Source organism: Entelurus aequoreus, linkage group LG16, assembly GCF_033978785.1.
Source record: "Entelurus aequoreus isolate RoL-2023_Sb linkage group LG16, RoL_Eaeq_v1.1, whole genome shotgun sequence".
In the NCBI taxonomy this organism is placed as follows: domain Eukaryota; kingdom Metazoa; phylum Chordata; class Actinopteri; order Syngnathiformes; family Syngnathidae; genus Entelurus; species Entelurus aequoreus.
The window spans coordinates 26112776-26134292 of record NC_084746.1 but is presented as its reverse complement, the minus strand read 5'-3'; the positions used below and the strand labels follow the sequence as shown (position 1 = coordinate 26134292).

The 21517-nt window shown below is 38.7% G+C and overlaps 1 protein-coding gene across 1 annotated transcript in view; it reads left to right on the top strand.

Annotated features, from left to right (window-relative positions):
* The window catches only part of LOC133630763 (alanine aminotransferase 2-like), a 31985-nt gene extending 12185 nt beyond the window's left edge, over nt 1-19800 (top strand). Inside the window, exons 4-11 of the mRNA XM_062022481.1 lie at nt 12302-12435; nt 12505-12748; nt 12821-12900; nt 15705-15841; nt 15927-16101; nt 18712-18867; nt 18943-19055; nt 19160-19800. Coding sequence (XP_061878465.1) covers nt 12302-12435; nt 12505-12748; nt 12821-12900; nt 15705-15841; nt 15927-16101; nt 18712-18867; nt 18943-19055; nt 19160-19250 — 1130 coding nt within the window. The 3' untranslated portion in view covers nt 19251-19800. The remainder of the gene's footprint in view (nt 1-12301; nt 12436-12504; nt 12749-12820; nt 12901-15704; nt 15842-15926; nt 16102-18711; nt 18868-18942; nt 19056-19159) is intronic.
* The last annotated feature ends 1717 nt before the right edge of the window (nt 19801-21517 follow it).

Below are 21517 nucleotides of genomic sequence, written 5' to 3'. Positions count from 1 at the left end.
GGACAATGCACAGAAACATTAAGTTCAGAAACAGATATGTTCTGTACCAGATTATATCTAAATAGCTACTTTCCATCTGTAGTCCCTGGCTACCTAAATTAAAGGGATCCAAAAATCAAGCAATACAATTATGACACTAATTAATCATAATAAATATATACATTCATAATAATCAATAATTAATCAAAAAATAATCATACTGTAGCATGTAATCAATGATAAGAAAAGTCCTAAAATGCCCCTTCATGGACACATTCTTAATATACAATACAACCACACCTTATTTACATCATCACACAAAGACAATACATGCTCTTGTTCACATCTGTCATCATTCGTAAAAACAACCAAGATTTTAACAGCCATACCTCAAAATTTACAACAAAAATGCTCTCATAGATAAATATAATACTCATTAAATTGATGTGTCAACATAATGCCCCTCTTAGTGACCGTCTGAGCAGCCTTGATTGCTCCAAAGCCACTTTTTAATTTCAAATTTTCTATTCCTTTTGTTATAACGTGGAGAAGGCTAATTGGTCTGTACATGTTCTGGTCTTCTTTATTTCCTGCTTTATGGATTTAATCATAGTAGCAGTTTCTCGACGTGGTAGGGAAAGTGTTTTCCGTTATTGATTTATTTATCAATCGTTGTTATACGAGCAATAATACAATCCTTATATGTTTTTAGGAAGATAGTGTCCAACCCATATATATATATCTCTAGATCGTGAGTCTGATAATGCAGTGAAGATTTTGTTTAACTTTGTTTCATTTGTTAATTCTAAAATTAGTCCATCCTGAATAAATGACAATTATTTGCACTGATTTTGAGGGATTTTTTATTCAGGGTTTGTACAGACTGGATGAAATGTTCATTAAAATTATTACTTATGTCCAGACTGTCTGCGATAGTAGCGCGACTGATATTTAATGTTATAGTGTTGTTTCTTGTTTGCTCTCTTTCCGTAAGTTTGTATCTGGTTTTCCATAACTTTCTAATGTTCCCTTTTGCAGCTTTGATTAATTTTAAGTGAAAGTCAGTCTTAGACTTCCGCATAAACATTGTAACTTTTGTTCCTCCAAACTTTTAAAATCATACGATCTGTATTTAGACCTGTTATAATTGCTCTTATGAGAGCTGAGTCCTCATGTCTTTATTAGAATCCAATGGTATTTTTATTTTAGCACTCTTCTTTCTGGTTTTGTATTCGTGTATTTACGGATGTTCTCTTTGATTTTTGTCATCCAATTGTAATTCTAGTAGGGCTGCTTATCATTTGTATCATGTGGAAGCCGTTTATAATATCCTTAAATTTCTTTCTACGTGTTTTATTTAACCAGTCCAGATTAACGTCCCCCATGACGTTACTTCTTTCATACTATGCTGTTTGAGGATGTCTGAAAATGAATCAAGAAAAATGTCTTTAGCTGTGGTCGGTCGGTATACTACAATTACCTTGAAATACATTTCTGAGGAAAATGTGATTTTAATTTCAACATACTCAAATTGATCTACTTTTAATGTTTTCCCTTTCATAAATCATAATTCCTCCCCCCTTTGTCACTCGATCTGTCTTTTCTGTAATCTTGTCCCCCAGGACATTAATTAGAACGAAAGTTGTTGTGGGTTTTAACCATGTCTCTGATAGACAAGGTAGTCCGGATTAGAGTCTGACAGTAACTGCTGTATTTGTTCAGTATGTTTCCTGTGGTAGAAAGTTTAATAATGCGGACACGTTTGTTACTGAATACTTTCTACAGACTTCTGTCTCTCTGCGACTTTGTGTATGTAATAAGCAACTATAAATATTTGATATGCTTAAATTTTGTTTTAGCTCAGCTGTTGTGTAGCTGCTAGCTCTTTGTAGCCTACAGCAGAAATGTCCAAATTGCAACCAATAGCTTTGTTTTTAACAGACAACCGAAATAATTGAAAATGTGGTATTTGCGTATCGGTTCAATCAGCGGCAGCTACGCTCTGTTTTATCATTTGACCTACATTTTTGGTTTCGTAGGCAGGACAGAGAGCAAAGGAACAATGTGGTTCATTAGTTGTCGATCTTATACCATTCTAATTGTTGTAAGGATAGTTCACATGAGCGGCCATACCTTGAGTCCCACCATATATAAGAGTCAAAAGGCTCCTATTATGAGTCGTCTAATTGGTGATCATACACTTTGGCGGTTTGGGTGGCAGGACACACGGACGCACCTCAGTCAGCAAGTGCTAGGACAGTTGGAGCAGTCCCCGTCTTCCACTCGTTCCTGGGAGGCGTCCCCAGCAGTTGTCAGCTGATGTCGTGCTGTCAGGCAACATCAGGAAGTTCCTTCTGTGCGGTATTGAATTGTCAGGGCACAGTTCGTAAGCAGGTCATTACAAGGTGTGTGCAGGTTGACCACAAAGGAATGCTTCAAAGATTGTGTTGAACATTGTCCGTTGACACTTATGTCCAGCAGGGGTCTGTTTGTATCCTGCTGTTCGTCCTGCTGTCACACCTGTATTTTTTGTGAGCATGTTCTGGCTACAACTTTGGAGCTTGTCTTGTTCAGAGAAGCTGGCAGTCCCCCGGCTGCACATCCTTTCCACCCTCGCTTGACCTAGCACAACCGTGGCTACCACCCAAGTCCGTCTGTATGGTTTTACGTTTTGTTGAGGTTTTTTCCTCCAGAATTTGGAACTCAAAACATGTACACCCATCGTTTTCATATCCTCTCGGTTAGTTCAATTTTGCATATCACGTTTTAAAATTACAGTCTTAACTATCCCATTAATTGCTAATCAATAACCTTAATTCAAAGATTATACGTACTACTTCATGTGTATTTAAGTACCCTTTTAATTCACTTAAAGATTATGTATAAGTTAATTTAAACTATCATTTGTCTATCAGAGCCGCGAGCAAGCTGTCATGCTTGCACTCTGACCTCCCGCTGTGCGTGATACTCTCCAAAACAAAAGAATGTTTTTATTCACGTTTCTCCTTATCTTTCAGCTAAATCTTTTAATCTTTTAACTTTTAACGTCCGCACTGTTTTTATTTGTATTGTCTGCATTTTAATTTTGCTTTTATTTTCTTTCATTTCACTTTGTTGCATGAAAAACGCCACACAAACAAAGCTGCCCCGCCTTGCCTTGCCTGTCTCCGACTGGTTATCCAACTTAGTCATAACAAACACACAAGGCCATGCTCTAGGCGCCAGCCCTAATCACACTTCTCTTCTTTTTTAACACCCTACATATCGGCCCTTATTCTAATTATTAATGTAGGCTGTTATTTGTAATTATTAGTCAACACTATTCACAGCAAACAGTTGTAAAGTTATAGTTATTCGCATTATACTCTCAAAATCTGTAGCTAACTGAAAGCGGTTGAGATTTGGTTTGCCTCCTTCATCTCAGTGGCCTAGTGGTTAGAGTGTCCGCCCTGAGATCGGCAGGTCGCAAGTTCAAAACCCCGGTCGAGTCATACCAAAGACCATAAAAAGTTCCGGGAGCCAAATCACCAAAAACGATTCCCGGGCGTATGGTATGGTATACTGCAATGTCCAAATAAAACTATAAATTACTCCAAACTAAAATGTCAGACTGCACTTTAAAGTTACCTGACTTAAACTTACTTTTATTAAATTGATTTCCAAACTAACCACCACCACAGCAGACATCTTCCTCAAACCTATCCCAATACTCCCATAAATTAGAAAGGTGTTTCACAACAGTGGTTAAGTAGTTATTTGAAGTAATATATCTCAATATGTAGAAACTAATAAGACTAAATTTGCCCTAGTGTGTGAATGTTGTCTGTCTATCTATCTGTGTTGGCCCTGTGATGAGGTGGCGACCTGTCCAGGGTGCAAAGTCAAATTGTGAAACAAAAATTAAAGTTGAATCAAGTGGAAATTGCCAGAGTATATGAACTACATTCTTGAGAATAGTAATTGATCATTAATATGTTGGAAGCCGCATATTGAACATATTAAAAAAATATCCAAATCCATTGCTATTCGGTATAAAGTTAAACACATGCTGAATAAGAAATGTCTGCACATGTTATATTATTCATTTATTTTTCCATATGTAATATTGTTTTGAAGTTTGGGGAAATGTTTATAAAAGAAATATAGACCCAATACTTAAAATAAAAAGGCTCATTTCAATAATACACAAAGCATTATTATTATGATCATATCAATCCATTTGTTATAAGTCATAATGTGTTAAATGTTCAGATAATTTAGTTTTAAAACAATGGCAATTATGTTTCCAAGTAAAGAACAACAGCCTTCCAGTTTGTATTCTTAACTTGTTTACATTATGAGGAGACACTATCATTTACGGGGGATATTGATTTTTGAAATAGGTCAAGTAAAATAAAATAAAAACACAAATGTATTTCAGTTTTAGGAGTTAAATAATGTACCATCCTCAGTGATGAGCTGAACACATGTAGTTTTTTGTTATGGTTTTGGAGACCCTTGAAAGGTAAAGTTTTTTGAACATTATAAAATATAGTAACAATTACTTTCATCTTTTAACGTTGATGTTCCAGGTAATTTAATGTTCAGTAATTGTATATCATAGGCCAATATAAGCTTTGGCTTCCGCCTATTCTTTTTTTTCGGTCATTCTTTTTTCTTTTCTTTGCTGTGTGTAAATGTGTATGATTGTTAATATGTCTAATTTACTGTTAAACTGCTCACACAAATTGGTTGATGGTTGATTATATGACCAAAATAAATTTATTTCATTTATTCATTCATTATCTATCGCACTCATAGTTTTATTCCATTTTGCATGTAATTATTCCTATTGATTTCTTCCCATTTCACTTAAACAACTAAACAACTAAACAAACAAACAAACTTGCAGCTAACCACAATCAACAGCATACCATTTACGAATACCTTCATTTGTCACTTTCTCATCTTTTCTTCACTTTCGTTTTCCTTTACAAACAACATCCTGTATCCATCTCTTCCTTACACTTCACACAATGTTTCTATTTTCTGTTCTCCTAGAAACCATTCACATAACGTATGGTTATAAACATCCTTTTCCCATATTTTCTCAAACCATCCTCTTCACCCTCAATCTGTTTTTTCACCTGCTCTCTCTTCCTCTCTCTCTCACTTTCTCTCCTTCTCTCACAATACAAACACAATAATCCAAAATAATCAGTCTTATAAAATAATTTTAGCTTTAGATATGATTTAGGGCAGTGGTTTTCAACCTTTTTTCCCAGTAAAATAAATAAATAAAATACAGCATAATGTCATTATTTTCTGATTTATTAAATTGTATAACAGTGCACCATATTGCTCATTTGTTGTGGTCTTACTTGACTTATTTGGACAAACAAAAAAAAATAAGAATAACTAAAACGTTTTAAAAATTAAACAAGTGATTAAATTATAATCAAAATTTCTATACATATAATCAATCATCAACCTTCTTTGGATATTGTAATAGAGATCCATCTGGGCTCGTGAACTTAATTCTAAATATTTATTTTGTTGAAGAATTATTCTTCTATAATTATATTTATAAAGGATTTTGAATTGTCGCTATTTTAAAATATTTAAAATCTCAGGTACCCCTTGGCATACCTTCAAGTACCTCCCTTTTTTGTCCGGGCGGAAACACCATACCCTCCTTTGAGAACTACTGGTTTAGCCTATAAAAAATCCTTTGTCTCATACATCATTACACTGTACAACTCCTCTTTGGGGGGGCTAGGATGACAGGGAATGCAAAACAATAACAGTGCAATACTTTTTTATATCATGGTCGTTAATGCCTAGTTTCTCTTATTTTACTGTTCTATTTTTATTCTCCTTGTAATATTTTTCTATTCTGTTTCCATTTATACCCTTATTAGTTGCTGTTTACTTTTTACTTCTTCTTCCTGAGGGAACTCTCCTGAAGGAATCAATAACATTTTATCTGTCTATCTATCTATCTATTACTAACCTGAGCACAATTCATGACGTCATGCTCATCTTGCAGACAGTTATTTCCATTTAGTTTTATTCTCTATTTGTAATTCTACATGCACCAATGTCACATAGAAATTTGCTTTCTTTGTTATTTATTTACATTATTATTTCTGGTTTACTTGCTGTCTGTTTACTTAAGTTCTCATATTTTGGCCTGTCTTCCTTCTGATCAGAATTTGTTTAACGCTTCTCTACGTTTTGTTTTGACAATGGCGCTGAGTGGCTCTTATCTGTACTTCTTCAGACTCTATGTTTCACAGCCTGCACAGATACCCCTAGATGTTTTAGAATATAAATTTAACTTTTATTTTATTGTGTGTTTATTCCTAAAAAAAATTAAAATGTCAATGTATAATCAATTTATCTTTATCAAATTTAAATTCAATATTATTAATTTATTTGTTGTATAACTATTAATTCAAAGTTACAGTGTGTCCTAATCTATGATGTTCGTGCGTGTGTGTTTGTCTCAACTTCCACACAGAAACTGGATGGATCAGATAAGCAACAAGGCTGTACCAAAAAAGTATACTAGACATATAAATGAATGATGAATTAAACAATGTTTTAAAGTCCCAGAATCCGTATTTATTTATTGATATTTAAACGTGTAATTTTCCATATATCTATTATTTTACTGGACTTAGCAAGCACCTACTACTAGCACACTCTACAGACCGAGAATAACTGTTCAACCACACTTAGTAATGCCAAGCTAGATGCTGACTTAGCCTTACTATGCCTCAGTAAGCAAATTTTTGCTAACCTAGCCCAATGCTATGCCAACCCAATGCTAACCTAGCTCAATGCTATGCTAACACAATGCTAACCTAGCTCAATGCTATGCTAACAGTGTCACTCCTCTTCGAACCAATGCCTCGTACAGCTGACATTCACACTGCCTCGTCACACGCACACACTCTTATCTCAAAATGCCTCCCAGCTGAGACTCCTTTTTTTTTTCTTTATATGCGTCACACAGTCACTCACACAGAGAATTTACCAGCACAGTTAAAAGTAAATGCAATAGACAACTATTTTTCTCATCCAGAAGCACAGCTGTATCATATCAGAACCTTAATAATAAGAACAACATTTATCATTCACTCTTAGATGGACAAATAATCAAGTTTAAGGAGGGTATTCGGGGCTTCCCTGCTTAGGCTGCTGCCCCCGCGATCCAACCTCCGAGAGCGGAATAAGATAATTAAATGGATAAATCATTCACTCATATGTTTTCTGTACATAAACTTTGTCTACTTTCTCACACGCACACACATTTTAGACAATTTCCAGACTTTTACAGATAGCGGGGCTGTGAGAAAAAGCGTGAAGGGAGGTTGTGAGAGGGGGGGGAAGAAAGGGGGGAATTAAACCAGATAAGAAACCAGGTGCTACACAAAAGTTATTAACATACGCAGATATATATATATAAATTTAAAAAACACACATTTTTATCCCACAAACCACGCCCCCCTGGTCCGGACCAATATAAACAACTAATGCACACGTGCTTTTGTGGAATTGGCCGTCTCATTAACAAACACAGGTCCCATCATTACTCATACAACGGCGATTAACCCATTCAGCGGAGCAGCCCCTGGTTTTACTCCCTGACCAATACACGGCAACAGCATAAAAGCACCATAGAGTCACTGATAATCACCCAATGCTCTACAGTCATCATGTTTTGGTCAGTTCCATACAGTTTCACCAAAGCTTCACCAAAGCTCCACCAAAGCTCTACCATATGCAGCCCGATCAATATCCATCCATACTGCAGCCAATTAAACAGAACGTCGTGACAAATACAGCTCAGTTGATCTCCTTTACCGGAGTCACCAAACGGTCACCCAAAATGAGGCTTTTCCAACGCTGCAGTTTCCACATAGAGAGATATGTCGCACATTCATAGACTTCATAAATTTGTATGGGCCAAATGTCACATCAGTTAGCAAAACCCTGCCTTAAATTTAACTGTATCCAACTCTGGCTAATTCTGATGCACTTGCAGAAAGAAGCATCCTCTGCCAGCAACGACAGAGGATGAAGAGGTTAAGAGAAATTTTTCGTCTCACATAGTCTATGCTTCTACACTCCAAACCACCAAAATTCTATCAACAATCCCCTTATGTTAAAAACAGGAAATCACAAGTTTTCAACAAACACACAGACAAATGATCACATATAAAACAACTCAATCCAACCATAATTTACCCCAGTCCAGGTTGTTTTTGGAGAACCTGACTAAACCTATCTTTTATCAAAAATAGATTCAGCAATTAGTCTTATCGATCCGGCTCTCTCCAGGCAGAAAATGTTTACACTTTAAGCAAACTGCTTACCTTGTTATGCGCGCGTGCAGCACACTGTCTGCCTGACTGAGAGCGGGAGCGGCTGTCGACCTGTAGCTTCTAAACCATCCTGTTTGTGACGCCAATTTGTGTAGTGGATTGTCCGAAGCTTAAACAGGCAACAAAAGTAGTTTAGTACAACAAATTTATTTACCCATTATCAGAAGTGCAGGTTGAATTGAGTTGGCCGTGCAGACAGACCACATGTCACTCCGGAGCAAACAAGACACACACAAGCCAAAATCACTCTCGAGTTCCGGTCTTCTGCCATTTTTTATATGTCTTTTGTGCGTCATTGTTTGTTATCTAAATGCGTCAATGTCTTGTTGTTTTTCCTATCTGTTCCATAACAACTCGAATCCTTTAGACAGTCAACACATTCTGTAGACAGGTTGGCACGACTTAACATTCACTTTTGTCCCACTGGCACAGAATGGGAAATAAATCAAATGAGCGTACATTCCCATTAGACATGCAATATAGGTCAAAGGTCAGAAATTCTACTACAGTTTTTTATAGTAAAACTAAAATATGCAGTATTTAGTAATTAGAATTATAATGCAGGATACCATTGATTTTAATTCTTTAATATTTTTTAGTAATCACAGTGAAATGTTAAATAAAATCCTACTAAATATATTTGGGATCCAAAAGGTCCCTCACTCATAAAGTGATACATTTTTATTATTTTTTTGTTACTTTTAACACTTAAATTACAAGATCAACTTCAGATATATCTGTCGAATTTACGTTTGAACTATTATTTTGTTTGTATTATGCTCTTTTGTCAAATAAAACTTTGATGTTTTTTTATGGCAACCACACAATATATGCAATATTTTTTCCACATAAGACATTTTAAAGTGATATTTTTAAAGTAATAATTCATTATAACATAGATTTTTAGTCTTTTTTTTTTTTTTAGCAATGGCAAAAAAAAATAAAAATAAAGAAAGACAAAAGAAAAAAAACAGCCTGCATGGCAGCTTTGTGTCAACATTGCAACTTTTTCTTGTTAGATTTCACCTCATTCCACTTTTTTTTAAATGTTTTTTGCAATTTTTGCAATATTATCAATTTTGCAATTTTTGCAGAATGTGTGGCGGGCCAATAAACAATTAGCTGCGGGCCGCACTTTGGACACCCCTGCGCTAAGTGTTTGTGGACCGGAGGGATCTGGATGTGGTCTGTATGGTGAGGAGGTGTTGTGGAGCATTCCCAGCAGGCACAAGACATTAAAACAAGGTCAAATTAGGTCCTGGCGTTGAAACAACATGCTTTTTTTTGGGTCATTTTCCAACCAACATTTTGCAACACAAATGCAACGTTGAAAGAACATTCTGTTTGACGACGTTTAATTGGTCAAATCAACCTAAAGTTGATTAAACGTAGTCAAAAAGCATGTATTTTTTTGTTTTGTTTTTTCAAGATGGCGCTGCTGTAGTGGCTGCTGGTGGCAGGAGCTCTTGTGTCATCTTTTTGTGTTCCTGGTGTTTCCCTCTTGTTTTCATGTGGTTTTTTTGCCTCTTGGTTGCGACAAGGAGTGGCATTTTCGTGACTTCTGCAGTGCTTTTTTGTGGGCTTCTGGATTTGCCTCCCGGGAGCCTTTTGGCCGTGAGGACCAGCTGCTGGGTGTTCTGCCACACCAGAGTCTGTTTGGAGAGACTGGAGGAGAGGAGATGCGGATGAAAAGACAGGGCTGTGGAGCTGGCGCTGGGCGCCGGGACGGACGGGCTTCATGGAGTCTTGGCTGAATGAGCAGGTATCGGACGCCTCGGTGTCCTTGGACGCATCCTCGCTCATCCAGGCAGACTGGACACGGGCCGAGAGTTGGTGGGAGGCAGAGGGTGGAGTCGGCTCTCTTGGTTGCTTTGTTGGGTCTGCTCCCGTCTCTGGGCGTGGAACACCGCACAGGCCACGACAGTGTGTGTGGGTGATTATTTCTGTTTGTTTTACTTTTGTGGATGTGTGTAGAATTGGCACTGCTGGGGTGGCAGCTGGTTGCATCAGCTCTGTGTTTTGTTAATGTCCTTTGATGTTTCCCTCTTACACACATGTGTATGGGTGCTATGGCTATGAGGTTTTTTCTTCTTCCTTGGTCTCAGTCTGGACCCCCTCTCCTGGGGCCCAGGCTTAGACTGAATTTTACATCATGCTTTTTATGTATTTGCCTTAACAAAAGCTCAAATGCTAACAGACAGCATGCTAACACTTAGCAAGGTGGCAGTCAATACTTAGAGCAGGGGTCACCAACGCGGTGCCCGCGGGCACCAGGTCGCCCGTAAGGACCAGATGAGTCGCCCGCGGGCCTGTTCTAAAAAAAATAAAAAATAAAAAATTTAAAAAAAAATAATTTTTTTTTTTAAAAATTAAATCTACATAGAAAAAACACAACATACACTTTCAATCAGTGCATCAACCCAAACAACCTCCCCCATGCACACTCATCCACACCCACTCACACAAAAGGGGTTATTTCTTTCTGCTACCAATATTCTGGTTCCCACAACATAGACAACACATCTGCAAGGGACACAGTCCCTGAAGCACACATGATTGTATAGGCTGCTGGTCCACTAACATTTTCATTAATTACTATTTTTGATGTAATTATTTTTATATTGTTTTACTTTCTTTTTTATCCAAGAAAATGTTTTTTATTTATTTATCTTATTTTATTTTATTTTTTAAAAAAGGGCCTTATCTTCAACAGACCAGGTTGTCAATGAAATTAGATTTGTTTAAAGGGTTTTTTAAACCAGGCCCAGTCCAGATAATGTCCAAGTCGGACTCAGCAACACACACCTTCCTTCATGTACACAGAAACAAATTAGGGAACACAACAGATTGCATATAATTTATAAACAAAATTACATTGTCAAAATAAGCATTTATGTACAGTCCAGATTATGTCCAGGTCACTCAAATTAGGGAACACAACAACAGATATCATATAATGATTAGAGTCATACTTGCCAACCTTGCGACCTCCGAATTCGGTAGATGGGGGTCGGGGAGGGGGTGTATATTGTAGCGTCCCGAAAGAGTTAGTGCTGCAAGGGATTCTGGGTATTTGTTCGGTTGTGTTACGGTGCGGATGTTCTCCCGAAATGTGTTTGTCATTCTTGTTTGGTGTGGGTTCACAGTGTGGCGCATATTTGTAACAGTGTTGAAGTTGTTTATACGGTCACCCTCAGTGTGACCTGTATGGCTGTTGATCAAGTATGCCTTGCATTTGCTTGTGTGTGTGTGCGCAAAAGCCACATATATTATGTGACAGGGCCGGCATGCTGTTTGTTTGGAGAAAAAGCGGGCGTGACGGCAGGTTGTAGAGGATGTTAAAGGCAGTGGCTTTAAGGCACGCCCCCAATATTGTTGTCCGGGTGGAAATCGGGAGAAATTCGGGAGAATGGGTGCCCCAGGAGATTTTCGTGAGGGGCACTGAAATTCGGGAGTCTCCCGGGAAAATCGGGAGGGTTGGCAAGTATGCTTAGAGTACCAAGGCCATTCTTTAGTGTTCTTTCAAAATGCTATTTATACATTGGCATTTTGACATAAGTAAAACATCGCTAAAAGGATAACAGTTAGCATGGTAGCTGTTGAAACAACTGCAGAGTGACAGGCATATGTTAGAGGTATGGCATATATAATAAAAATTGCATAGGAGAGGTGTCGACTTTTTAGCTACTTTCGCAATATCATTGTTGAGGTGATATTGCAGCAAAGAAAAATTGGATTCCAGCGAATCTGCAGTGAATAAAACATGTAAATTTAGTTTCAAACTTAAATAAGTGGGACTCCACAGTGAAATATGATAAATAAATGATAAATGGGTTATACTTGTATATCAAAGCGCTTTGACAGTATTTCCACATTTACCCATTCACACACACATTCACACACTGATGGCGGGACCTTAAATAAAATGTATTATGTTTTATTCCCCACAGGCTCGTATACAAACACACCTGGTATCACCGAAATCATCCACTGTGTCGCTCACTTCATCACCCAAAGAGACGGCGGCGTTCCATCGGACCCAGACAACATATGGATCCATTCCGGCTCTCAGTGGTCACTCGCGGTATTGCAGCCATTATTGTGTTATTCTCGCCTTCCTTAATAAATGCGCAAATTGTGTGCACTTTTGTAGAACATGCTCAGGATGTTGGTGAACAGCGAAGGGTCACCCAGGAGTGGTGTGCTGGTGCCAGTGCCGTGCCACGGCACCACCCCCTTGTCCGCGGAGTTTCTCGGGGCCGTGGTGGTCCCTTACTTCCTGGATGAGGAGCACGGCTGGGAGCTGCAGATAGAGGAGCTGCATCGAGCGCTGGAGTCTGCCCAACAAGTCTGCAAACCTGTGGCTTTGTATGTCATCAACCCGGGGAATCCTACAGGTGGGAACGTCTCGGTCCTAATTAAGCTCGGCCTTTAAAAGTCATCCGTGTTGACAGTTCACTTTCTGGCAGGTCACATCCAAAGCAGGGGATCCATGCGAGAGGTCATCAGGTTTGTTTTGGAGAAGAAGCTTTTCCTTCTCGCAGATGAGGTGAGCCTCCGTCAAGGCCAGCGATTAGCATGTAGGAGCATGCCAAACTTGTCTGATCCAGCAGAGGGCGATGTTGCACTAATAAGCATCGTAATGATGAAGTGTAAAAATGAGTTGATCACTGTATCAAACATTCTTTGACAAATTAAATTTTGAATGAGCTTGCTACCAACTTGATGATTTTTGGGCTTTGCCTTACTGGCAAGGGGAAATTTTAACAATCCTAAACAATAACAGCCACTGTGGATACATTGTGATTACATTGAAACATCTTTTACTTCAACATATTGTTTTTTAAGTGCTAAATCTCAATGTGATATGAAAATTGCTAACATACTGTTGTCATGTTATGTACATACAGTAGGGCAGGGGTGTCCAAACTTTTTCCACTGAGGGCCACACACTGAAAAATCAAAGCAAGCGGGGGCCATTTTGATATTTTAAAAACCAATACAATATATGTATAAAAAATATACATTTAGGCCTCCACTCAGGCTTGATCCCAGGGACCCCAAAGGGTTTTGGTAAAAAAAATATTATAAATGTGTCATTATTCAGTATTATTATTTTTATTATTATTCAAGTTTTAAATCCCTAGATCAACATTAAGTCTATCTGTCAATATGTTTTTAAAGATTTAAGTCGTATGCTCTTTTTGTCAAAGAAAATCCTGTTTTTTTATGGAAAAAACAAAAAATATGCAATATTTTCACCCAATAAAATTGTTAAGTGGAATATTTGAGATTATATAATAATTGGAGCCTTAAAAAGGTCAATAACTCATAGCACCATTGATTTTAATTCATTATTATTTTTTGAACGATGACACTTAAAAACAAATCACACTAAAATTATAATTTTTTTTTACTGTTTACTTTTAACACAATAATCTCAAGATCAACTTCAGATCTATCCGTCAATTATAAGTTGTATTGTTGTTTATGTTTTTTGTTTGTTCATTTTAGGCCCTTCTCTAAAAAAAAAAACAGCTAAATTTTTTTATATGGCAAACACAAAATATGCAACATTTTCCCAAAAAAATATCTCAAAGTGCAATATTTAATGTGACGTAATTGGAGCCTTGGATAGGTCAATAATTCATAATAACATTAATGTTGATTCATTATTATTTTTTAAAGAAAGAAACAGCCTGTGTGTTATTAGAGTAAACATTGCAACATTTTCTTGTTACATTTCACCTGTTTGGTCTTTCATACCACATTTTATTTTTTTAATTTTTTAAATCGTAATTTAAGATGGGCCGTTAAAAAATGACCTGCGGGCCGCAAATGGCCCCCGGGCCACACTTTGGACACCCCTGCAGTAGGGGATTCACATGGCCCCATCGTTGCGGTTTACCTGAGCCATGAAACGTGACAAATTGGGGGGTGCACGCTATCCATTGTAGCCGCCAAATGGAAGTTGAGTGTTAAATATCTTAAAATGTGTTTTGTGGCAATTCAAACTTTGACCACAGTGTCAGTTGCTACGTAGGGTGTTGTTTTCAATCATTTTCAGTAGATTGCATTATAAAATTAATAATCCCCCTATTTCCTCTCATGCGAGATCCACCCAGGAACGGGGCCCTACTGTAGTGCATATGCCCTTCTGAAACATGTTTTAATTTTGGTAGGATTTCCAAAAAATCTCAGTGCTATCAGTACAAATACCTAGCATGCTAAGAGCTAACATACTAGCAACCACTGTGGACATATTGTGATAAAATGGGAACATCTGTTGCTTAGATTGCTTGTATGTAAAGTGCTAAATCTCAATGCGATATCTAAATTGCTAAAATGTTAGAGCTAGCACCTCGCAAGATAAGGGCAACAGACATAAGTCCTCCTGACATCTATTTTAATTTTGGGAGAATGCACTAAAAATCTCAGTGCAATCAGTACAAATACAAATAGCTAGGATGCCAATAACTACTATAGACACATTGTGATAACATGTAGACATATTTCGTTTGTTTCTAAACTGCTAAATCTCAAGGTTATATGCAATTCCTACAATTGTAAAGTTAACGCTTAGCAAGATAAGTGTTATATATGTAGTACATAGTCCTGGCACCTCTTTTATTTGGAGTGAATCCCCAAAATATTAGTGCAATCAGTACAAATAGCTAGAATGCTAACAGCTAACAAGGTAACAACCTGTGTGGATACATTGTTATATCATGGGAAAAGCTCTTTGCTTCAATGGGCGGTTGCTAAAGTGCCAAATTTTAATCGGATATGCTAAAGCTAAAACTTAACAAAATAGCGATACATGCCAAAAGTGCAGTTCTATTATGATTTTGCATACAAATGTACTGCATATGTTCTACACTTGAATAATATCTCATCGTGCAACAAGATGTTCCAAGCTTTGTTATCAAAAATTAATACTAAAATATCTAAAAACCTGACTTATAATTTCAAAGCAAGTTATCCATTATTCTGTAAGTAGAAGAATATAATAAGCAAAAACAGTTGCCTGCCTCTGCAAGTTGTGTAACGAGGCTGTTATACGTTTATATTAATATGCGCAGCCCTCAGATGGCAGGCATAATTGCAACGTGGCCCCTGCATGCCGGTACTGAACAAGATAGAACCAAGTATCAAAAGTGCCAAGGCACTATGTTTTCTTGCATCATGCCATTTATACATTTTGACATGAGTAAAATAGCTAAAATGCCAACAGATTGAGCATTAAAAAAAATGCAACTATCTATTTTGTTAAAATGCAACGACATATCAGCTAGCATTAGCAGTTAACTCTCCTCAGTGGACTTGGCTAGAACATTTTGTGCTCCCCCACAGGTCTACCAGAACTGCATCTTTGCAGAAAACACAGAGTTTGTCTCCTATAAGAGAGTTCTGTCAGACATGGGTCCTCCTTTTTCCGACACACTTGAACTGGCCTCCTTCCACTCGGCTTCTAAAGGCTTCCTGGGCGAGTAAGCTGCGAATTATGTGACAATACACACAAAAAGGTTCCTGATTGGCCCTCGTAGTAATAATAATGTTGGGTCCCCCCCCTAGGTGTGGTCTTCGTGGAGGATATGTGGAGCTTGTAAACATTGACCCTCCTGCCATGAAATTCATCCAGGTGCTCTTCAATACTAGCGGCTGTCCTCCAGTGGCAGGTCAGATTGCTCTGCAGCTGATGGCAGACCCGCCCAAGCCTGGAGAGCCCTCCTACCCTCTTTACACTAATGTGAGTCCATGTATGACCTCTGACCTTTAGCCGTTTCACAAAAGCAGAGCCTGCACAAGAAGCAGGGGGTGTTTTTGCTGTGTAAAGCAGGCCTGAGCAAGTATTTTGACTCGGGGGGCCACATTTTTAGAAACAAATGTGTTTTGGGGGCTGGTATATCTTAATTTTAGGAACACTAATACAAAACCTCACAATAATGTCTGATTGAAAGCTAAAATGTTATGACAGCTTTAAAAACGGAATGGAATTAAACATTTGTTTACTGAACGTACGTCACACCCCCTCTCCATCGATATATTTTACAATCAAGCTAAACGCAACAAAAATGCAACAAACACGGCAAAATATGAACGCGAAGGGTAAAAAAACCCCCCAAAAACCCCTACAATCTGATATATCACTAAGCTTTAGAACTTTGTTGTAAAAATCTCCTTCTGCATCTGTCCCTGACACCTGCATTTCAGGGTGGCTGCTCTGGAAACACTCTGTGGAAACGCTCACCACCCACAGTGCTTGGTGCCTCGTCTGAGCTGCTGTGACGTAGATTACCATAGTAACTAGTATATCATGAAAAAGCGCAGATTCCAACCATTGAAATACTTTGTATAGTTCAAGACTTACGGTCACTTGAAAACATCACTGCATAAACACTATTCTAGGGCTGTTCAACTGGCGGCCAAATGCGGCCAGGAAATGACACCATACTGGACCACCGAGTTCAGTTTACACCTTTGGAGACAAACATTTTTGCAGCAAAATTCCAAAACACTAGAGCGCTCCTGTTTTATGGAGGAACTTGGACTGCATTGACATTTTAAGCTTGCTAGCAAACACAACACTGGGGTCTAAACCTGTGATTTACATAACAGAGGCTTTACTCAAGACACCCCTTGAAGTCCTCTCTTTTCCATTTTTTGTGTAATGTGATGTATGTAACTAAGGTGTTGCTGTAGCTTGTTTACTTCAGTAGTCATTTATTCAACTTCTTAAGTTATACTAGTGGTGTTCCTCAAGGTTCCATTTTAGGTCATCTCGTTTTTTTAATCATTTGGGCTATTCAACTGGTTCAAAAAACTTGTGAGAGACTCCCATTTTTGATGTCATAAATATGATCTTTGACTAGCTTTTTTTGAAGAAGGTCCTTAAATTCACTCCTGTAACTCTGACAAAATAAAATGTAATGTCTACTGACGTGGATTCTCTGGAATTTACAAAATAAGAATAATAGTGAAGAAATCTGGCCCTCTGGTCTTAGGCTATCTGGAAATGTGGTCCCCAAAACAACTTAGTTGGATATCCCTGTGCTATGCGGTTGTTTAGAACCACAACCACTAGGAGGGGCACATGATCATGGCATTGGCCTTTGAAAAGTTTAAGATTTTTTTTTCTTTCATTTAAATCTGTCAGTTATAAATTACGACATCTTTTAAGTGCTGACAAATTCAAATTTGCAGTCAAAGTTCAACAATAAGGTTGTTTGAATCAAATTAGGAATGTATAACACTACCTACACTCACTTGCAATTTGCAAAACTGCAAAAAGGTTAGTCTCTTCGAGTAGTAGCAAAATTACTCAATACAGACGATGTAAGGTTGAGTTTGAGTTTGAGTTTATTTCGAACAGGTCATCAGGATGAGGGGATAGAAGAAAGGTAGAAATATATTCAAACTATTTGTGGCAGCATCGGGCAAAGTTATGTTTACGTTTTACTTTTGGATCTTATTGAAGATATTTGTGCTGCATTCATGGAACCTTGATTAAAGTTCGAAACAGTAGCGTCACTAGGACTAGACAGAGGAGGTTTGACCCTGTTTAGATGCACCAACAATGAAGTGAGGTAAAACTTGAAAGAAGTATAATCATATAAACGGCGCTGGATGGGATAGGCTCCAGCCACCCCCGCAACCCAGAGAGGGACAAGCGGTAGAAAATAGATGGATGGATATTTAACTGTGTGGGCAGCACGGTGGAAGAGGGGTTAGTGCGTCTGCCTCACAATACGAAGGTCCTGAGTAGTCGTGAGATCAATCCCGGCCTCGGGATCTTTCTGTGTGGAGTTTGCATGTTCTCCCCGTGATTGTGTGGGTTCCCTCCGGGTACTCCGGCTTCCTCCCACCTCCAAAGACATGCACCTGGGGATAGGTTGATTGGCAACACTAAATTGGCCCTAGTGTGTGAATGTGAGTGTGAATGTTGTCTGTCTATCTGTGTTGGCCCTGCGATGAGGTGGCGACTTGTCCAGGGTGTACCCCGCCTTCTGCCCGATTGTAGCCGAGTTAGGCTCCAGCGCCCCCCGCAACCCCGAAGGGAATAAGCGGTAGAAAATGGATGGATGGATGGATATTTAAGTGTATATTGACAGTTTGTACAATTATTAAAACTGACGAATATTGGAGATGTTACAATGTTTCAACCAAATTGAGTCAGCAATTCATTTTTAGAGCATGTACGTGGGGTGATGACGTTTGTGATGAGGTGGGGACCCTTTAGAATCTAACAATGCTAATAAGTAAGTAATATACAAGACCAAAATGGGGCAACAACAAAAGTCTCTTTTAGGGCCACACAAAGCCTGGGGCCTTGGTTCTTCTAATACACATTCTCCTCCAGGAGATCAGACACCTAAGCAGCACCTGGCTTGGTAACATGAAGAAAGTGGAGAAGGTTCTAAACCAGCTGGAAGGTTTCAACTGCCAGCCCATAAAAGGAGGTGCATTTGCCTTCCCCAGAGTGCATCTATCATCAAAAGCCATCCAGAAAGCCAAGGTCTCACAAACACACTTTTTTTTTTTTTTTTAAATCACCTACACTTTATTATTTACACACGTTTTTCTCCCCCAGGAAGTAGGGATGGAGCCTGACACGTTCTACTGTGTGAAACTGTTAGAGGACGCGGGCGTGTTAGTTAGTCCAGGATGTATGTACGGACAAAAAGAAGGCATCTATCATATTAGGTCATTATAAAGTATTTTAATGTAAACTTATTGTCACATTGAGCACACACTCAGTAGAAACGAATGTTAAATTCCATTATCAATGCTTTGGTCTGTTTGGACAGATTTTGCATCCTGACCCCTGAAGACACAATGGAGGAACTTCTGAGACGCATGAGTGGCTTTCACTTACAGTTCATGAAGGACTTTTCCTGAATTTAACCTTTAAAAAAAAAATCGATGTCTGTACACAACATTAGGTGCACTTGCACAGTCTAGAGCAGGGGTATTCATTGTTTTCCAGGCTAAGGACCCCCAAACTAAGGCAGGGATGGAGCGGGGACCCCCTACTAATAAATCTTGTAAACATTTTTTTTAAATTGAACTGGCACTAAAAGATGCTTGTGCTTTTTTGTTATAAATGATAAATGGGTTATACTTGTATAGCGCTTTTCTACCTTCAAGGTACTCAAAGCGCTTTGACAGTATTTCCACATTCATCCATTCACACACACATTCACACACTGATGGCGGGAGCTGCCATGCAAGGCGCTAACCAGCAGCCATCAGGAGCAAGGGTGAAGTGTCTTGCCCAAGGACACAACGGACGTGACTAGGATGGTAGAAGGTGGGGATTGAACCCCTGTAACCAGCAACACTCCGATTGCTGGCACGGCCACTCTACCAACTTTGCCACGCCGTCCCTTGTGTTGGAAAACAAATTTCTGATCCAAACTCTTAACCATTAACTAGCTGCTAACTGAGAATGAGCTCTTATCCAATCACAGGGGAACCACCTGACAGAGCCATATGATTGGCACAGCAACAATGGAGGTGGGTACTTATTAGAGGGACAGGTGACTAAACCGGTGTGGCCTACTTAAAAGAGCTTCCGGTGTGGCCTACTTAAAAGAGCTTCTGTGTACTGACTGAAAGAAGTCTTCTGCCTCGATTAATATGTTCATGTGTATATAAAAACGCCTAAATGTGTGAAAAATTGCAGGGGTTTATAAAAAAATACAGGCAAATTAAAAGTAAATCAACCAAAAATGTAATGACACCCCAGCAAGTACCACTTTAGAAAAAAACTTGGCGCCCCTAGTACTACCATAATAACCAACATTAAATACATTAGCGTAGTAAACTTAAGTGTTCAATAAAACAAGGCAGAGGTTTAAATTAACATTTTCTTATTTTTGGCCACTGTGACATTACAGTTTGAACAATACCACTGTTTGAATATAAGAAAATACAAATATTTTATTCAAGTGATTCTTTGGCGTACCACGAGATGGAGCCTGCATACTACCACAGTTTAAATATCATATTTAAACTGTGGTTTGGCGCCACAACCAAGTGTTGAGGTACTTGGTCGCAGAACTCGAGCAGAAGAGGGTAACCACCAATGCCTTGCCCATAAGTACTCAGGACACAGTTAACATCCTCCTTCATTCGGAAGGAGATAAACACGGTAACAACTCATGCACACAACGCTGCGAGAGATTGGGAAATGCAAGTGGACAAGCCAGAGTCTTACATTCCCAACCGAAGTCGTAGTGACCAACATGCGGCCAGACTTGGTCCTCTGGTCCAATGCTTATCAAGTGTCCTCATCGTTGAGTTGGCGGTCCCTTGGGAAGATGCCATTGACGAGGCATACCAAAGGAAAAGGCTTTGCCAACTTAGCGGCCGAAACAGAGAAGCGAGGTGCGCCCAGTAGAGGTTGGCTGCAGAGGCTTTGTAGCCAGCTCCACCACAAGGCTCCTACAGGAAGTGGGTATCAAAGGCCAGGCCAAATGGAAGGCATCAAAGATATTGCCATTGTCGGAAAGAGACTGTATGGGCTGCGAAAAGACCACAGGGAGACACTAGTAAACACATACCCAGGCCTGATCAACCTGTGGAGGGTCAGCCTTGGACGAGGATGTATTGTGATAAAAGGCCGAAACACCCAATGAGTCAAAGGCACACAACTTATGATGTGTGGTTTGGCAACCCCCCTCGGGGTCAGTGCCAATCCCACTAAGAATATCTCCAACCCCACTTAAAAAGATGTCCCTTCAGTATTTACTGATCTCATCAGAGATTGTAAGAATCAGTCAAATTAAGCAAAAAGCTGCTATCGTCTATAGACCCAAAACAAGAATATCAGTGTTTGTTTGTGGTGGCCTGCTATGAATAAATCTGGACCGCCAATAATAGATGTTTACGTGGACTCTTATTTTGAAACCTTTTACTTTAAGTGTCACAACCGCTTCTGCCCATGTTACGATTTGCAGTTGGTGCAAAAGTAATTTCGACTGAGTTTAAGAAATGTATTTGAATTATAAAAAGTGTATGTGAATTTTTTTGAGGTTTTCATATCATTACAGTCAGATGACCGCTGTGTTTATTTAGTAGCTAGCATCGGTCTGCTAAATAATTAGCTATTATGGATGATTTGCACAGGCAGATTTAAGACTACAGTTTGACACAAATTATGT